Source organism: Mastomys coucha, unplaced genomic scaffold (genome assembly GCF_008632895.1).
Source record: "Mastomys coucha isolate ucsf_1 unplaced genomic scaffold, UCSF_Mcou_1 pScaffold21, whole genome shotgun sequence".
NCBI lineage: Eukaryota > Metazoa > Chordata > Mammalia > Rodentia > Muridae > Mastomys > Mastomys coucha.
The window spans coordinates 142,011,380-142,028,798 of record NW_022196904.1 but is presented as its reverse complement, the minus strand read 5'-3'; the positions used below and the strand labels follow the sequence as shown (position 1 = coordinate 142,028,798).

The following is a 17,419-nucleotide window of genomic DNA, read 5'->3' as shown; positions in this document are numbered from 1 at the left end:
AAATCCGCCTGCCTCTGCCTCCCAAGTGCTGGGATTAAAGGCATGCGCCACCACCGCCTGGCTCTTTTGAGGATTTTAAAAGATATATACATCTATCTATCTATCTATCTATCTATCTATCTATCTATCTATCTATCCATCTATCTATTTTTGTGCACTGGTGTTTTCCCTGCATGTGTGTCTGTTGTGAGGGTGTCAGATCCTCTGGAACTGGAACTACAGACAGTTGTGTGTAGCTGGTCTTTGATACTTGTGAGTTCTTCTTTTCCCCACCCTTTCTTATCCCCCTCCCTCACTTTACCACCTCACACTAGATAGGAGAGAAACAATGATAAAGGGGAGACAGGAATTAGGAAAATCACTGAATCTAATTCCTTTCCTTTTGTTTCTTTTTTGACCATGGCTACTAACAAACCACAAACAGCCTCCCTAAATGACCAATAACCACCACCACCTATCAGAGGGCTCTAGCATTTATATATCCTCTGAAAAGTTCACAGAAGCCGGGCAGTGGTAGCATATGCCTTTAATTCCAGCACTTAGGAGGCAGAGGCAGGCGGATTTCTGAGTTCGAGACCAGCCTGGTCTACAGAGTGAGTTCCAGGACAGCCAGGGCTATACAGAGAAACCCCGTCTCAAAAAAAAAAAAAAAAAAAATCACAGAATTTCAAATGTCACACAATCTCAGAAACTATCTGCAGCTGGCCAAACCATTCTTCTGCTAGAATATGAGTCAAATCATAATCAGCTGCTACGGACAGTGTGAAGCAGCCCCATATACCTACACCTAGGATTAAAACAAAAGCACATTGTTGTAATATTTCTGTGTTTTTAAAGAAACCAAAATTCCAAAATTGCCGCTACAGTTTCCCCTCTGTTTTAAGTCATTAATTGTGCTGTGTGTAGCAGGAAATTATAAACACCAACATTTTCAATGGAATAAGCACTTTTGGGGTCAGTGGCCAAGGTTTCCAGGAAACTTCTCCTGCTCTATTCTAATATTTATCAGTTTTGATGATATCTACAGCTTTTCATTTCCTGTGGAAATATAAACAAATCCAAGTCCCTAATGTAAAAGTTTCACTGGCTTCTACTAGTAGCCTTATAGTATATAGGCTGATTTAATTCCACAGATTTTCTTTTTTTCTATAACCTAGTGTCTCTCTGCTGCTGTTGTTCCCTGACTAAAAAAGCTCCTATTTTTTTGCTGCTGCAGGGTTCCAAGCCTGGCCCCCAGGCCATTTCCCCACCGTGAGAAATTATCTTGAATATCTCTTTTGGATCTATACTCCTATGATGGTTTGCATATGCTTGTCCCAGGGAGTGGCATTATTAGAGGGTGTGGCCTTGTTGAAGGAAGTGTGTCACTGTTGGGGTGGGCTTGGAGACCCTCCTCCTAGCTGCCTGTGGATGCTCAATCTGTCCCTGGCTTCCCTCGGATGAAGATGTAGAGCCCTCAGCTCCTCCTGCACCATGCCTGCCTGGATGCTGCCATGCTTCCACCTTAATGACAATGGACTGAACCTCTGAACCTGTAAGCCAGCCCCAATTAAATATTGCTGTTTATTTACGAGACTTGACTTGGTCATGGTGTCTGTTCACAGCAGTAAAACCCTAACTAAGACAACTTCTGAGTCCAATAGCAACACTTGCTGCGTTGCATACCCACTCCGGGAAGCCTAGTCATTCTGTTTGAGATTTAGGAAAACCACTGCCCCTAGAAATGGATCAGTTGCATTTCTTGTGCAAAGTACTATATTTCTTGCATATCTGAGGCTTTTTGTTTGGTCACAGTCTCTTTGCAAATGATCATATTTCCCACAATCGAAGCACTGGCCACTTTTTTTGTTTGTTTGTTTTTCAAGACAGGGTTTCTCTGTATAGCCCTGGCTGTCCTGGAACTCACTCTGTAGACCAGGCTGGCCTTGAACTCAGAAATCTGCCTGCCTCTGCCTCCCAAGTGCTGGGATTAAAGGCGTGGACCACCACCACCTAGCCAGCACTGGCCACTTTTATTCCAAGACCTCCAGCTATAGCTTGACCTATGATATTAGCATGGCACATGATAAACCAGTATCTGTCATATCCCTTATCCATTCATCAATAGGTGCTGCTCAGGCCTTTAATGGCCCAATAACTTTTTTACAATCAGTATTTGCTTTTTCTTTCTTTCTTTCTTTCTTTCTTTTTTTTTTTTTGAGACAGGGTTTCTATGTATAGCCCTGGCTGTCCTGGAACTCACTCTGTAGACCAGGCTGGCCCTGAACTCAGAAATCCACCTGTCTCTGTATTTGCATTTTCTTTTCTTTTTTTTTTTTTAAGATTTTATTTATTTATTTTATATATGTGATGAGTACACTGCAGCTGTCTTCAGACACACCAGAAGAGGGCATCAGATCCCATGACAGATGGTTGTGAGCCACCATGTGGTTGCTGGGAATTGAACTCAGGACCTCTGAAAGAGCAGTCAGTGCTCTTAACCTCTGAGACATCTCTCCAGCCCCAGTATTTGCATTTTCAAATATCAAGGTTTCTATCAACACCTTTCTTGCATAGGCTGAGGCTAATCTTTGTAAAAAAGAAAAAAAAAATCAATGACAGCTTCTCCATGACCTGTATAATCTTTGTGAGGTGGACTTTCCCCCAGGCTTCTCAACTTTGTCACAAGCTCTTAGAGCCATTAAGCAACATTTTTCTATAGTGGCATCATCAAACTGAATCTGCTCTTGTATACCACAGTACCACCCTTCACCTAGCAACTGGTCTTTGACTGTATTCATCCCCCTCGCTGTTTCACTGTCCAACATTCATAGCTTCTTCCATCCGACATGTTACCCATTGCAACTGTGGACTGGCCTCTAGTACAGCTGTCAACAATCCCTTCCAGCCTTGGGGAATAATTCTATTTTGAGTAAACTAGTTATTCAGAATTTGTTTCATATGCGAGTGCATCCCATATGAAATCATAGCCTCTTTAAAATGCATTAGGTCTGTCATTTCTATAGGACACCACCCTATCTCATCATAACCTGTTCCATACCATTAACAGGCATATGCTGTGTGACTACTAGGAAAGCTGATGGTGATCTTCTAACCAAAGGCCACATCTAACTCTGACAGTACAGTTGGTTTGAGATTAACCCTTTCTTTAAAAACAGGTTGTTTCATCAGATTGTCCTCCCACTTTTTCAGCTTTACTCTGACCTGACTCCCATCTGGTACACTTTCTTTCCCTCTTCCCTCCGGTGGGATGCTCCCACTCTCAGGATTAGTCACCAGGACTGAGACTATTCGTTTCTCCTTTCTGGTGCTCCTCAGTTTCCAAGTGTGTCCACCTCCACTTGCAATCTCCCCAGTTGCTCACTCAGCTCTGAAACCTTTTCAGAAATGAGTGAGCAGAGTGACCCCTTTTGTTTTCCCATTTCAGCCACTTTTTGTGTCTTAGGATCCTCAATTTTCACCTACAGTTTTTCTAACTGCTCAGCCAGTCTTTTAAACTTTTTTGAAACAAAATATATGAAAAAGAAAAATTAAAAACAGAAAATCCCCCTGGGAGCAAAGTGGGGGATATCCTAGCAGCAGCAGCAGCAGCAGCAGCAGCAGGCATGATAAATTTCTTTGCTCGAGTCTTAAAAAAATTCCACTCCTTCATCCCTTGCCTTTTCCTCTACTGCATTTGAAATCCAAGATCTTTTTTTTTTTTTTTTGGTAAGATTTATTTATTTGAAAAAAAAGATTTATTTATTTGGACTCATATAAATAAAAATAAAAAAATTTATTTATTTATTATATGTAAGTACACTGTAGCTGTCTTCACACACTCCAGAAGAGGGCGTCAGATCTCATTACAGATGGTTGTGAGCCACCATGTGGTTGCTGGGATTTGAACTCAGGACCTCTGAAAGAGCAGCCAGTGCTCTTAACCATGGAGACATCTCTCCAATTCCATCTTTTGGGGTCTTGAGTCAGGTAAAACTTGATCCTTTTTTCAACACAAAAAGAATTTAAGGCTAGTTGAGCAGTAGTAGTATACACTTTTAATCCCAGCACTCCAGAGGCAGAGGCAGGTAGATCTCTCTGAGTTCAGGGATAGCCTGGTCTTCAGAGCTAGTTCCAGTGTACAGCTAAGGCTACACAAAGAAACTGTCTCAAGCTCCCTACCAGTCAAAAGAACCAGAGTTGAAGTTTATTCAAGATATGTTGATACATATTTTTAGGAACATGATTTAACAGAGAGAGAGAGAAAGAGATAGAGAAGTAGAGGGGGGGGCATACCAGGGAAAGAATAAGATATAACCAAGTGTTTATATAGGATCCTCAAGAGGGAGTCACAATTAAGTTTCATACCATTAGCTCATATAAATATTCTGGCAGCTCTCAAGTTATATTTTTATATAACTTGAGAGTTATATAAAATTGTAGTTAATAATTGGTTTTATCCTTTTCTTTCTTTTTGATAAGTGATATTATAGGATGGCTGCAGAAGTGACTGGGTTAGGAGTATAATCCAGTAAAATATAATCACAAGCCACTAGGGTTGCACCCTTTAGGGGAGAGCTAGGACAGGTCCTTCTTACTATAAATGGGAGTTTCTAGTGAAATTCCTAGAAACTTGTAGGTTTACAGCTGGGAAGAAAGAAAGGCCTTAAGAAGTTGTGTTGGAATCTTGATTCTTGTTGGATACAGACCCCTACCTGGATGTCTCTTTGCAGAACTTGTTTGCTTCAAGACAGGATGGGAGAAAAAACATCCTGCCTTTTGCAGCTTCGCCCACTTGCAGGTGGCAATGAGTCAGCCCCAGTTGGGGGTTTCCTCCTTGTGTTTTTTTATTCCCCCTTCCCAGGCTGCTCAGTATAAATTGAGCAGAAAGGAATAAAGATTGGCATTCTTCCTTGAAGAGTGACTGAGTCTGTGTCTTTTGTTAAATCCCCAGGCCAGATTCTTGCTACCTACCATGACGTTCTCAGTTGGTGGGAAGCTTTAACCAGACTTGTCAGTGAGGGCCTCCTTTTCCTTCCAATGTTCCCATACATTTCTAGTTTTCTATCCTACCTCAATATGTGTCCCTATGTTAATTTCCCAAAAGGTACTTGCAACCAAGTCTAGGAAACACCACTCCTACCCCCATCACCCTTGAGGTCTTCTCCACTGAGGCAAACTGAAACTGGGAAAAGACATTTCATAAGCAAATGTCAAGGTACAGCTATTAGAAGGCCCCAGAATGAGGATTCCACCAGTACTGATTCTGGAAGGAAGATTCTCAACTGAGACGCAGGAAGCTACCAAAAATGTAGACGAAGATAGATGCACCTAAGAAACATCTGAAGGAGAAACAATGTGTGAGGTGACAGACTGGGATGAAGGAATGATTAGAAGGCTGATTCAAGCCGGGCAGTGGTGGCGCATGCCTTTAATCCCAGCACTTGGGAGGCAGAGGCAGGTGGATTTCTGAGTTCAAGGCCAGCCTGGTCTACAGAGTGAGTTCCAGGACAGCCAGAGAAACCCTGTCTTGAAAAACAACAACAACAAAAAGGCTGATTCAAGGAGGGTCTGGGGCAAAGTTTGATTCTGGGGAAGGCATTTTAGCATTAAAGGAGCCAGTCTTATGGCAGCCAGAGTGATGGAGATTAAAAACAACAGCAGCAACATTAGGGCAGGTGAGGTGCTGCAGCTGTAAAAGTGTTCGCCACGCCTGAGAACCTGAATCCGACCTCCGGGATCCACACAGTAGGAAAGAACTGACTTCCATAGTAGTATTGTATTGCGTACACCCAAACACGTGCATAAAATACATAAATACTAATTTTAAAATTTATGAGGAGAGGTGGCTCAGCAGTTAAGAGCACTGACTGCTCTTCCAAAGGTCCTGAGCTCAATTCCTAACAACCACAAGGTGGTTCCCAACCACCTGTAATGGAATCTGATGCCCTCTTCTGGTGTGTCTTAAGACAGTTACAGCATATTCATATAAATAAATAAAACTTTAAAAATTTTTTACATCTCTGCGACTACCTCATCCACAAAGGTTTTTTTTAAAAATACAAAACAAAACAAAATAACCTCGGGGCACCTGGGTTGCTCTCCTTTCCCTAACGATTGTAAGCAAAGCTTTGGTAGTCACCCGCACATTTAGGGTGAGGTTTTGCTCTCTCCCAGAACGTATGAGTTTCCCCAAGACCGTCCACCGTTAATGGGCGCACTAACACCTAGTGCCTTTTCCCCCTTAGGTGCTTTTTTTCCTTTTTTCTTTTTTCTTTTAGCGTGAACGGTTTCTCAGCTCTCCATGTGCTCGCCAGTGCCCCGCCTTAGGAACTACACTTCCCTCGAGGGAACTGTGCCGCCCTAAATGCGTTGGGGACTCGGATCTGCACGGAATCCTGCATCGAGCACCAACTCTACCCACGCCACAGCCTCGACTGAGTTCCCTTTTTTCCCCTTTCCTGCCAAAGGCTTCGCTTCCGTTCCAACTCCAATTTCCGACGCCATTCTTCACTTGGAAATAAATACTTGGGAGGGAAAAACACACACAAACCGTAACGGAGCGAGGAGAGCGCATGCGTCCACGGTGCCTGCTCCAGGAGCAGTGAGAGGCCTGCCACTCTCCTCGGTCGGCCGCCCCGCGCATGCGCAGACTATAAACCAACACCCCGGGAGTTGAGGCGCCGGTTTGGTGGCGCGTTTTCTAGCGAAGTCCCACGTGAAGGATAGCGGTGGCCGGAGCGGGGTGAGTGAGGGCCGAGATCAGGGCTGTGGATGCAGCTTAAGGGACAGATTTGCAGGACGTTAACAGGGCGGAGCCGCGAGGCCTTCTGAGCCCTAGTGGGGAGGGGTCGAACGTGGAGCGCGGGGCTTAGCAAGCCTGGGACCCAGATCCTCGTTGCTATGCAACCAGGGGTGTTGTTACTAGGTAACCCAGGAGGAGAGTGTTTCCCCGGGATAAGTGGGTTCGAGTGCTGAGGTCCAGCCCTCCGGAGGGAGCAGCTGCCAGATTTGGGGGATGAGGCCAGTGCTAAGCCGCACACCTCCCCCAGCCCCGTGGTCCAGCCTTCTGCCACCTCAGTTAGAGCCCCCCTCTGTGTACCCTGACCTCATGGGCCTCGCGACGCCACTGTGGAGCGCTTGGCAGGGGATGTGCTGTTCGAAATATCACATGCCACTGACCCTGTTGCCTGGAGTCTGGGCCTTGGGAAGGGAGCGGCAAGGCTACACACACACCTTCCCCCCCTTTGCAAGCACCCTGCCCCACGAACAGTTGCTGGGTAGCAGCTGTCAGGGGTTTAGCTAGGGCTGGCTGCCTCCGACCTGCCAGAATGCTGACTTCATTCTCCTTAGTGGTGACTTCGACACGTTTAGGACCTTCTATCTCAGCTGTGCGTCTCATGTGGCTGTAGTATATTTGGACTGGCTATTCAAATAACCTCTCCCCCACCTCTCCATGTCTTTATGTCCTACACTTGTGGCTTCTTGGCAGGGCTTCTGATACTCATTTAGCAAACACTTAGTCATTCTATGCTAGGTGCTGGGGATTCCAAGAAAAGTTAATATCAAGTTAGTCTGAGAGTTGCCGGGGAGGCTCTAGGACAAACTTTGAACACAGTGCTTGCACAAATTATTTAACTTCTTGAAGCAACTCTTAACCCAGTTTCAACAGAATTTACATTTGAGGAGATTGAAACTCAGATAGGTTAAGTAACAGGTGTAAAGGTAGTGGCAGCTAATTTGTGATAGAACTGAGCCTGTGTCCTTTGTACAGAGAGCTCTTAGGAGGCTTTGCTTAAAGTAGACTTTTCTCTGGGTTGCTAACCTTTGCAACCGCTGTCTCATTATGCCTCAGGAATCCGGGGGAGCTTTTAAAACAAAACAAAAAGGTTGAGCTCCTCCCTGGGAGGGTCTGAGTGGGTTGCCTGGGTGGGGCAGACATCCTTGTTTAACAGGCTATGCAGGCAGGCCAGATGGGCAGTCTAGAGTTGAGGATTACAGATCCACAGGACTGCAGTGAGTAGTGAAGGAACAGTTGGAACCAGCAGAGGGCACCAAGTTAGTTCCTGCCCCTGTAGTGATTTATAGTGTGAAAGGGAAAAGAAGAGGAAGGGGCACTGACTGAGGGTAGTGTGGACAGCCCCACCCCCACCCTGGCAGAGCAAACCACAGCTGAACTGATAGTGACTTCTCGCCAACCATAGTAAGTGAAGCAGTTCCCCAGCCGAGACTCTTCCTCCTAAGCTGAACTGCAGCTGTCTGAACAGGAGTGGCCAGTCTCAGGGCTCTCTCTCTGGCTGTCCCTCCTTACCGTCTTGGTGTGGAACCTGTAAACTCTTAAGCAGGTGGGTCATCTCCTAGTATGGAGGCTTTTCTTGGCAGGTTCGGTATCTTCGGCTTTGAGCTAGATGGTAGGTTGTGGAACTGTTATGTTCCCGTGGGCCAAGAGCAGGTGTTACCAAGGCAACGTGGAAGTATGGGACAAGCAAAAGGGCAAGCCCGAGCTGCTGGCCTTGGGGATACGGTCCCTACTTCTGTTCTAAGCAAAATGGGGCGTCATGATAACTATAGGGCTGGTGAGATGCTCCATGGGGAAGAGGCACCTGACACTAAGCCTGATGAACTGAGTCCAATCCCTGGGACCCACACGGTAGGAGGAGAGAACCAACTTATTCAAGTTGGTCTTTGGCTTCCACACATGCAGACATATACACTTGTAAGCACACACTGTTCTTTTCTTTTGTAACTCTGTGGTAAAGTGCTTGCCTACCTGATAGCTCTTGATTTCCACCCACCCACCCACACACACACACACACACACACACAGGTTGTCATAAGAATTAAATGAGGTAGGCAATAAGCACTTAGTAAATTATGAATCACTATTAAAATTTGATAACTTATACATATTTTCACATACTGAGAACCTCCTGTTTGAGGAAACAAAAAACTTTCAGATGTCTTTTAGAGGCCAACGCTGTTTGCCTTTTAATGACCATAGCATCTTTCTGCATTAATATTTCGATGAGGGCTGGTATGGACCTCAGTTGGTAGAGTGTTTGCTTTTACATACAAAGCCCTGGGTCCAATCCCTAGTGCAACACACAGGTGACACACATCTGTAAACTTAATACTTGGAAGGTGGAAGCAGGAGGATCAAAGTTGGTGGGATGTGGGGATTGAAATGAGGTTGCCAGGTTTGCTCAGCAAGTGCCTTTTTCCTCTCTGAGACTTCTGACTGCCGGTACCTGTTTCTTTGAAACATAGTTGCAAAAGTTGTATAGCAGAAGATAGCCTTGAACTGATTCAAAGTCATCCTCAGCTGCATAAGGAGTTCGGGCTAGCCTGGGCTACATCAGGCCCTGGCTTAAACAACAAAGCTGCAAAGTTCTTAATGAGACATGGGGAGGAAGCATGATGGTGGTAGGTCAGATTCATATTGCCTGAGCTTCACTCAAAGAAAGGAAAGGAAAAGGAATTGGTAAAGTAAGTAGCTTGTCACTTTTCCTCACACCCAGTGTTCTCCAGAATCCTGTGAGATTCTGTTCCTGGCGCACTTCAGCTCACCTGGAAGAGCAGTGCTGGCCTCCCTGTGGAGGGGTTAGTTCAAGGTCCCCTAGACTGGGGCAGGTGGCCGCTTTAAGTTGAAGCTGGCCCAGAAAACAGGCTGCTATGGGAGTTGCAGCTCATGTCACCCTGACCTTCTAGGAGGGAAGAGACGACATCTGATTCCTTCTGTTGGAGGTCCTTGGATATAGGATCCAACCCAAGATAGCTGGCCTGCTCTTTAGGGCCCCAATCATGATCATGACCCAGATAGCTTAGGGAACTAACCCATGTTTTCCGAATCTCCTACCAGTGGCAGGCAGGAACCATCTGGCTCTTGATTTGTGCCAAAGAGAAGAAGGTTCTCTCAGCTTGAGGCTTTTTCAGTTGAACCGTGTGCCTTGTAACTCCACTTGACCTTACAGGCCTTGAGAGGGGTGTCTGGCAGCTGCTTCCCCCAAATGTAGTATTTTTAGAAGTCTTTTTTTTTTTTTCTTTTTTTGGAGCCTTCTCTGCCCACATGGTGGAACATCTTTCTTTTTCCCTCTCTAGATTTGCAGCCAATCCCCCCAGTACTCTGATTACCACAAATACTTCAAAAACCTGTCCTCTCCACCACCTTAGAGCCTTGTCTCAGCCTCTGCCCAGCAGCTCTGAATCACAGAAACTCTCTGGAGCCGCAGGTGTCTTTTTGAGCCCAAGGTAGAATGGGATTTACTAGAGCCTTTTGACATTTCTCCAGCAGAGTGGCAAAAAAGAAGGTGGGCCTGCAAGCATTCTTCTTACTTACTCCTTACCTGCTTCAATAAGTTGGTGCTTGCTGAATCTTAACTCGTGTGTGGCGTCATGTTATGGATGAGATCAGAGCACAAGACACAAGGTGCTTGGGCAAGTTTTCACCCTAATTCCCAGAGATGGTTGGTGGATGCCAAATGTGTTCTAGCTTGTAGATAATCTGTTACGTGACTTTATAAGTAACTTTTAAATTGAACACAGTTCAACAGAGAGGTTGTGGACCAAGGAGGAGTGCTCAGTAGATACAGCTGAATTCACAGCTTGGTTTTTCCACACGCTGCCTAGCCTTCCTTGATTTCATCATTGGGATGACAGTGCCTACCTGATAAGTATCTGTGAGATTGAGAAAGATAGTACATGCAAGACCAGTCCAGTGTCTTGCTTTTTATTCCCAATAATCTTTCTTTAAGGGCTGGCTGTTCCTGAACCCTTTGCTTATTTTGGCAGTATGAAGTTGAGGTCATTCTGTGTCAATGGTGTGATATAGTATACACACCAGCAGTTTGCTTGCACACACACACACACACACCCCAGCAGTTAGTTTTCATCTACCCTTCCTTGCTCAGATCTCATATGTCCCTTATAATTTAATGCATAGGAAGTTACCTTTGTCAAAATCACCTTTTACCTGGCTTCCTGCATCATCTTCAAAGGAAAACAGTCCTTTCAAATATACCTTCCATATCAATAACTCCATTTTTTTTTTTTCGAGACAGGATTTCTCTGTGTAGCCTTAGCTGTCCTGGAACTCACTCTGTAGACCAGGCTGGCCTCAAACTCAAACTCAGAAATCCACCTGCCTCTGCCTCCCAAGTGCTGGGATTAAAGGCGTGAGCCACCACCGCCTGGCAATAACTCCATTTTAAAGAAAGCTCCATAGATAACCAAAGGATTGGAGAGAGTAGTTGCCTGGGGGACCAGTCATGTCTTAAAAGAGTTGGTACCTCTCAGGAGGACAGGTGACTATTGATCGAGTTGACTCCAATGGCCAGAGATTTTGTTGTTCACATTTATATAATGAAACTGCTAGGAAAATACAGAAAAGACCAGGTTTAGAGAGCTTCCTGATAGCTAAACATAGGAGACCTGAGGGTGGTGCTCCTAGATAGGGCGTGGAAGCTCTGCACTCCTCCTCCTCCCAGACCTGTGCTATCTTCTTTACAGCAGGTGTACATCAGTTTCCTTAATAATAAATGTTTGTGCCTATCCAGCGAACCAAAGCGTTTCTCTGAACTCTTGATTCTCTTCAGCTAATTAATTGAACCTGACAAAGGGGTTGTAGGAACCTTGACCTACAGTCACACAGAGCACAGATAAAATAAGCTAGGACTTGGTGACTGGCATCTAAAGTTGTAGATACAAGTCCTGCTTCTTACTGCTCAAAAGCAAATATGCGGGCAAGATTTGGTGGGAAAGAAAACAGATTCATTCAGGGACTGCCTCTGAGAAAACGGAGGAGGGGGGGCTGTAGGCCTCAAGCCTCCATCTTATGGAATGCAGTTATATAAAGGGTTTGTAGAGAGGAAGGTATGGGGTGGGGGTGCTACGTGCTCAGGGGGTTCTTCTCACCTGGGGCATGCAGCCCCCCTTTTTTCCCTTCTGGCCAGAGTATCGTGACATACCTTGACTTCAACCTCCTGAGGTTAGTTCCTATAGTTCTTAGATGGATATTACTTGTCTGTAAATTAAACTCTGGAGCCATTTATATGCTTTTTTAAAAAAAGATTGATTTATTATTACAAATAAGTACACTGTAGCTGTCTTCAGACACACCAGAAGAGGGCGTCAGATCTCATTAAGGGTGGTTGTGAGCCACCATGTGGTTGCTGGGATTTGAACTCCAGGATCTTTGGAAGAGCAGTCAGTGCTCTTACCTGCTGAACTATCTTGCCAGCCCTATTTATATGTTTTGTATTAGTTGAAGCACAGAATTAAGGAACAAAGAAGAATATTACACAGCCTGATATAATCCAAAATTTACCAGATGTTATATAGATTTCTATACATATAAAGATTATTTAAGCCAGTGATGGGGGCATATACCTCTAATCCTAGCACTCGGAGGCAGAGACAGGAGAATTTCTTGAGTTTGAGGCCAGCCTAGTCTGTAGAGTGAGTTCCGGGACACCCCGAGATACACAGAGAAAACCTACCTCAAAAAAAAACTAAAAAAGGAGGGAAAAAAAAGATTATTTAGCAATTGATATCTGTCTGTCTATCTGTCCTTTTAAGGATTGAACCCAAGGCCATGCGCATGGTAGGCAAGCCATATGTCACTTAGCTACCTGTCCCCCAGCAACAGTTAACATTTTAATCACTATAGTACAGTTTCTCTTCAGAGGTTTCTCTTCAGACATTCTACAATGTCTCAGTGGGTAAAAGAATGGAAAATAACCCTGGAAAGGAAAACCCCTGAAGAAAGGTCACATTATATAGGTGTGATCAACCAAATCCCTGGTTGTAGGAAATACCTCAATCATTAGCCACCCTTCCTCCTCAGAGGTTAGGGATGAGAGTCTCAACCCTCTAAAGGCATGGCTGGTCCCCTCGGTAATTACCTCTCTAATCCTGTGATTATCTAGGGAGAGCTCTAGAAATGGTCTTATTATCATGAAAGGCATGTTGGAAAGGGCTGTCTTTCACCCTTCATCTCTGAATGTTGCAGGAAGCCAGGCTAAAAGGCTAATTACTTTGACGAAGGTATCTTTTTTTATTCTTCCCATGTATTATAGAAATGTGTGAGCTCCGAGCCAGGAAGGGTAGAAAAAAACAAACTGCTGGTTGTGTGTGTGTGTATGTGTGTGTTTAGATTTGTTTAGGTTTGCTTATATATACATCTGTATGTATATACTATATCATAACCATTGATACAGAATGACCTCAACTTCCCACTTCCAAATAGGCAAAGGGATGTGATTCAGTCTCCAGGTCGGTAGTCTCAGAACCAAGTTGAATTAGAAGGTGTTCAGTGCAGAAGGGGTTGCTTGCTTGCTGAGAATAAGAACAGAACAGAACAGCTCGCACAGGTAGTCACCGAAATCTTATGTTGACTGTGGAGTAACAGTGGGGGAGAAACAGAGTTTGGCCTTAGAATGGTTCTCAACTTTGTATAGTAGAATTATTGGAGAGCTTGTCTCCACGACCAGGTCACACAAAGATAGTGCCATCAGAACCAGTGTGCTTAGACCGACAGACCCTTTATGCCGCTCTCAGGTGATGTCACTGAGCAGCCTCAGTTGGGATCCATTGAATATCTCCCACCAAGGGCAGGATTTGGAAGCAGAGGCTTGGGTTGAAATCCTTCTAAGACCAGTGACCTTGCACAAGTGCTTACCTGCATTCTCTTTCTTCACATCTGTGCCCACAGGGCCCGGGAGAAAAACCACCTTGCATAAAGGCCCCACAGATATACTGTTGCAAATGCAGTCATTCTTGTGTCTCTGTTAACCCATGAGTGCTTTATTTTATATTGGTGTACAGAATGGTAATCCTACTTACGTGCTATTTTTAAGTTACTTTTTCCTATCATCTTTGGCTTAAGTACATTATGAGCTTCCGTGGATGAAGCCTGCAGAGACTTAAAAATCATTCATGCCCGTGGTGCCTAAGGTGTAGAGACAGGCCTTCAGAAGAATAGACTGTAGTGAGATCTTGGCTACTTTAAGGCACAGGGTAGTACTTGCTGCTGTATTGATCTAGAAGGAAATACAAAAGAGGAAACTGTAAATGAGATGGTTGTGCCAGCTTAGATTCTAAGTTGTGGTTCATCTTTTTTGGCAAACAGCTCGTTTTAGGCTTGACTGGGATGTTTGCTGTGGGCCAGGGGTGAAGAAGGGGAATAACAGATCAGCTGGGAGAGTAAAAATGTCCATTGGTTCTGGCTCACTGCCTACTCTATGGCCCTCTCTTGGCAGACACAAACATGGCAGGCATACAGAGCAATCTGTTATGGAGCAGACATCTGTTCAAAGCTGTCCTGATGGTCCTAGTGGCCTTTCTCCTCATCCAGTCCTCATCAGCCCAGTCTCATCGAGAGTTTGGCTCACCTGGCCCACAGAAGAAGGAGGCCTCAGCTGATATTTTGACCCAGATTGGCCGATCTCTGAAGGAAACATTGGATACCTGGCTGGGACCAGAGACCATGCATGTGATTTCAGAGGTAAGGAAGATTTTGCCTGTTGGCTGTGTGTAGAAAGAAAAAGAGAGACATTGTTTTGTTTGTTTGTTTGTTTGTTTGTTGTTTTTCGAGACAGGGTTTCTCTGTATAGCCCTGGCTGTCCTGGAACTCACTCTGTACCAGGCTGGCCTTGAACTCAGAAATCCGCCTGCCTCTGCCTCCCAAATGCTGGGATTAAAGGCGTGCACCACCACCGCCCAGCAAGAGAGACATTGTTAATGCCACCTCACCTCTCCACCATATCTTCTGTCCTAGTCACGGTTGCTGAGAGAGAATCCCACCTTCCACAGACACATCCTGGCACTCCTGCCTCCTGCAGGCTGATTGCCTGGTTCTTGCCTTCCGGGCTTTTTCCACCACTCCATCTTCCTCCATGCTTGGTCCATTTGGCCAGAAAGGCTACACATTGAGCTAACCTTACAAACTCATGTTGATGGGTACCCACAACATCTGACTTGATCTGAGTCAGACCTATCATCTTGAGCTGGCAGAGCACAGAGATCTGAGTCCCAGGTCTTTACCTGTAAAAGTGAGGTGGGGCTCATGAAGGGCCTATGGCAGGATCAGTTCTTCACCCAGTGCCATTTCTAGTGTGGCGTCGCATCCTTCTGATAGTTCATACCAAAGTGCCAAGCCAGTGGTTTATAAAATCTGGAATATAGGGCTGGAAAAATGGCTCAATGGGTCAAGTGTTCACTATGCAAGCATGCAGACATGAGTTCAGATCTGAATGTATATAAAAGCTGGGCATGGTGTGTATGTCTGTAACCTCCAGCAGTGGTAAATGGGATGAGAAAAGTTAGGCAGATACCAGGAGCTTGCTGACTAGCCAGATTAGCAGACACTAGAGCTCCAGGTTCAGTAAGTGACCCTGTCTCAAAAAATAGAGATGCTGGAGAGGTAACTCAGCAATTATGGAAGCTTGCTGCTCTTACAGAGGACCAGAGTTTGGTTCCCAGTATCACAACCAATTGCAACTACAGCTCCAGGGGATCCAACATCCTCTTCTGGCTTCTTTGGTTACACCCCGCCCCAACACTTATACAACACTTATACAACACAAACACACATAGACACATAAATAAAAATGAACTTTTTTTTTTTTTTAAAAAGCAAGTGGAGAGTTAAGGAAGGCTTCTTGATGTCAGCTTCCGGTCTCCACGTGGTCCTGTATGGGTATGTCATAGGCAGACACACACAAATCCATAATAGTATAGTTGATTGACTTCTTTCCCCTCACATGTCCCAGCCCTGCGTGGTCATTCTTTGACATACCCTTATGATTCCCTAGGACGCTCGGAGGCCTCCAGTTTCACCTCCAGGTGGCTACCAGAGGGATATAGTGATTCACTCATTCCACACAGGTGCACGTCCTACCTCCAAAGCAGCTCAGCTGACTAGCTGATACCTGTCTTAGATGTCCTGAGTTCTGGGTCAGTGAGGAAATATGTCAGGAGGGCTCCTTCACTGGACTCGGAGTCCATGGATTTTTTTCACCCAGACCCATCTCCGCTGGGGAAGAAACAGGTCAAAGATTTCCCTGCAGGTATTGTCCAGGCTGTGAGGGCCAGGCAGGAAGAGAAGAGCCTCCTTCATGAGGGCTTTGTCTTTTTCACAGACCCTGTTGCAGGTGATGTGGGCCATCTCATCAGCCATCTCTGTGGCCTGCTTTGCCCTGTCTGGGATTGCTGCCCAGTTGCTGAGTGCCCTGGGGCTGGATGGTGAGTACCAGGGAATGAGAGATAGCCAGGGCTGTGTCTGACCTTGCTGTCAGTGGGGTTTATCCATGTTCAGCTAGACATTCCCCCAGCTGTTTGCAGATGTCCCCAGAGGTCCAATAGAAGGGGAGGGTTAGAGATTCTTACCATCGTACCAGAGGTTTCCTCGTGTTGGACATCATGCAAAGATGTACTGTCTCCTCTTTGGTTAACCACAGCCCATGGAGGCACATACACTGTTCTCATATAATACATAAAACTCCACTTCCACAAGAGTAGTAGTCTAACAGAAGTCCCGAGCCAGGAGGTTGGGATTCAAGCCTGTTTCCGAAGCCTGTAAGGATGGGCTATGCCTTTGTAAGGCTGTTGGTCCCTTCTGCTTCACTGTTTCTTGCCTCTCTTTGCCTTTACCACATTGCTGGATTGCTGACTCTGTCCTTTTCCCTTTCAGGTGAACAACTCACCCAGGGCTTGAAGCTCAGCCCTAGCCAAGTCCAGACCCTTCTACTGTGGGGAGCAGCAGCACTGGTCATCTATTGGTTGCTGTCGCTGCTCCTAGGCTTGGTCTTGGCCTTGCTAGGACGGATCCTGGGGGGTTTGAAGCTTGTCCTCTTTGTGGCTGGCTTTGTGGGCTTGGTGAGGTCGGTGCCTGACCCATCTACCCGGGCCTTGATGCTCTTGGCCTTGTTAACTCTCTTTGCCTTGCTGAGTCGGCTCACTGGCTCCAGGAGCTCAGGGAGCCACCTGGAAGCCAAGGTGAGAGGGCTGGAGCGCCAGATAGAAGAGCTTCGAGGGAGGCAGAGGCGAGCAGCCAAGATTCCCAGGAGCATGGAGGAAGAATGACAAGGGTGTCCCAAAGTGACACCCTCACCATACCAAAGAGCTGAGCTGCTTCTGGGTCTCAATGGCCCTCCTTGCAGCCCCCTGCCCTTTCCTTGCCTTGTGTCTGGAACCCTTCACACCTTTTCCCCTGCACTAGCCCCTAGCTGAGAGAAGAGAACTTGTCCTCTGCCAGTGCTCAGTTAAGGGACAGCTCCCTGCCCTTTCTCTGCTCCTAGCCTGCCTCCCCCAGGGCAGGTTGGAGCCCTCAGCCCTGGCTTCTGCTCTCAGCCAGCACCACTGCCATTGATCTCCGTGATGATTAACCTGCTGCTGCCCGGCTTTCTTACAAAAGGCCTTCCCAGGCTGAAGTCCTGTTTGACCA

General features: G+C 45.9%; 1 protein-coding gene across 4 annotated transcripts; it reads left to right on the top strand.

The window, feature by feature from the left end:
- The first annotated feature begins 6,531 nt into the window (after window positions 1-6,531).
- Window positions 6,532-17,406, top strand: Tmem109 (transmembrane protein 109). Of its 4 annotated transcripts, none has more exons than XM_031389730.1 (5): window positions 6,532-6,724; window positions 10,078-10,286; window positions 14,235-14,479; window positions 16,116-16,218; window positions 16,667-17,406. In XM_031389730.1, exons 3-5 carry the CDS (start codon window positions 14,243-14,245, stop codon window positions 17,056-17,058), a joined length of 732 nt encoding a protein of 243 aa, XP_031245590.1. In that variant the 5' UTR covers window positions 6,532-6,724; window positions 10,078-10,286; window positions 14,235-14,242; the 3' UTR covers window positions 17,059-17,406. The 4 variants fall into 4 exon arrangements, with proteins under 4 accessions (XP_031245590.1, XP_031245588.1, XP_031245591.1 ...); XM_031389731.1 differs by lacking the exon at window positions 6,532-6,724 and adding an exon at window positions 7,845-8,324; XM_031389728.1 differs by lacking the exon at window positions 10,078-10,286 and having other exon boundaries at window positions 6,533-6,724.
- The last annotated feature ends 13 nt before the right edge of the window (window positions 17,407-17,419 follow it).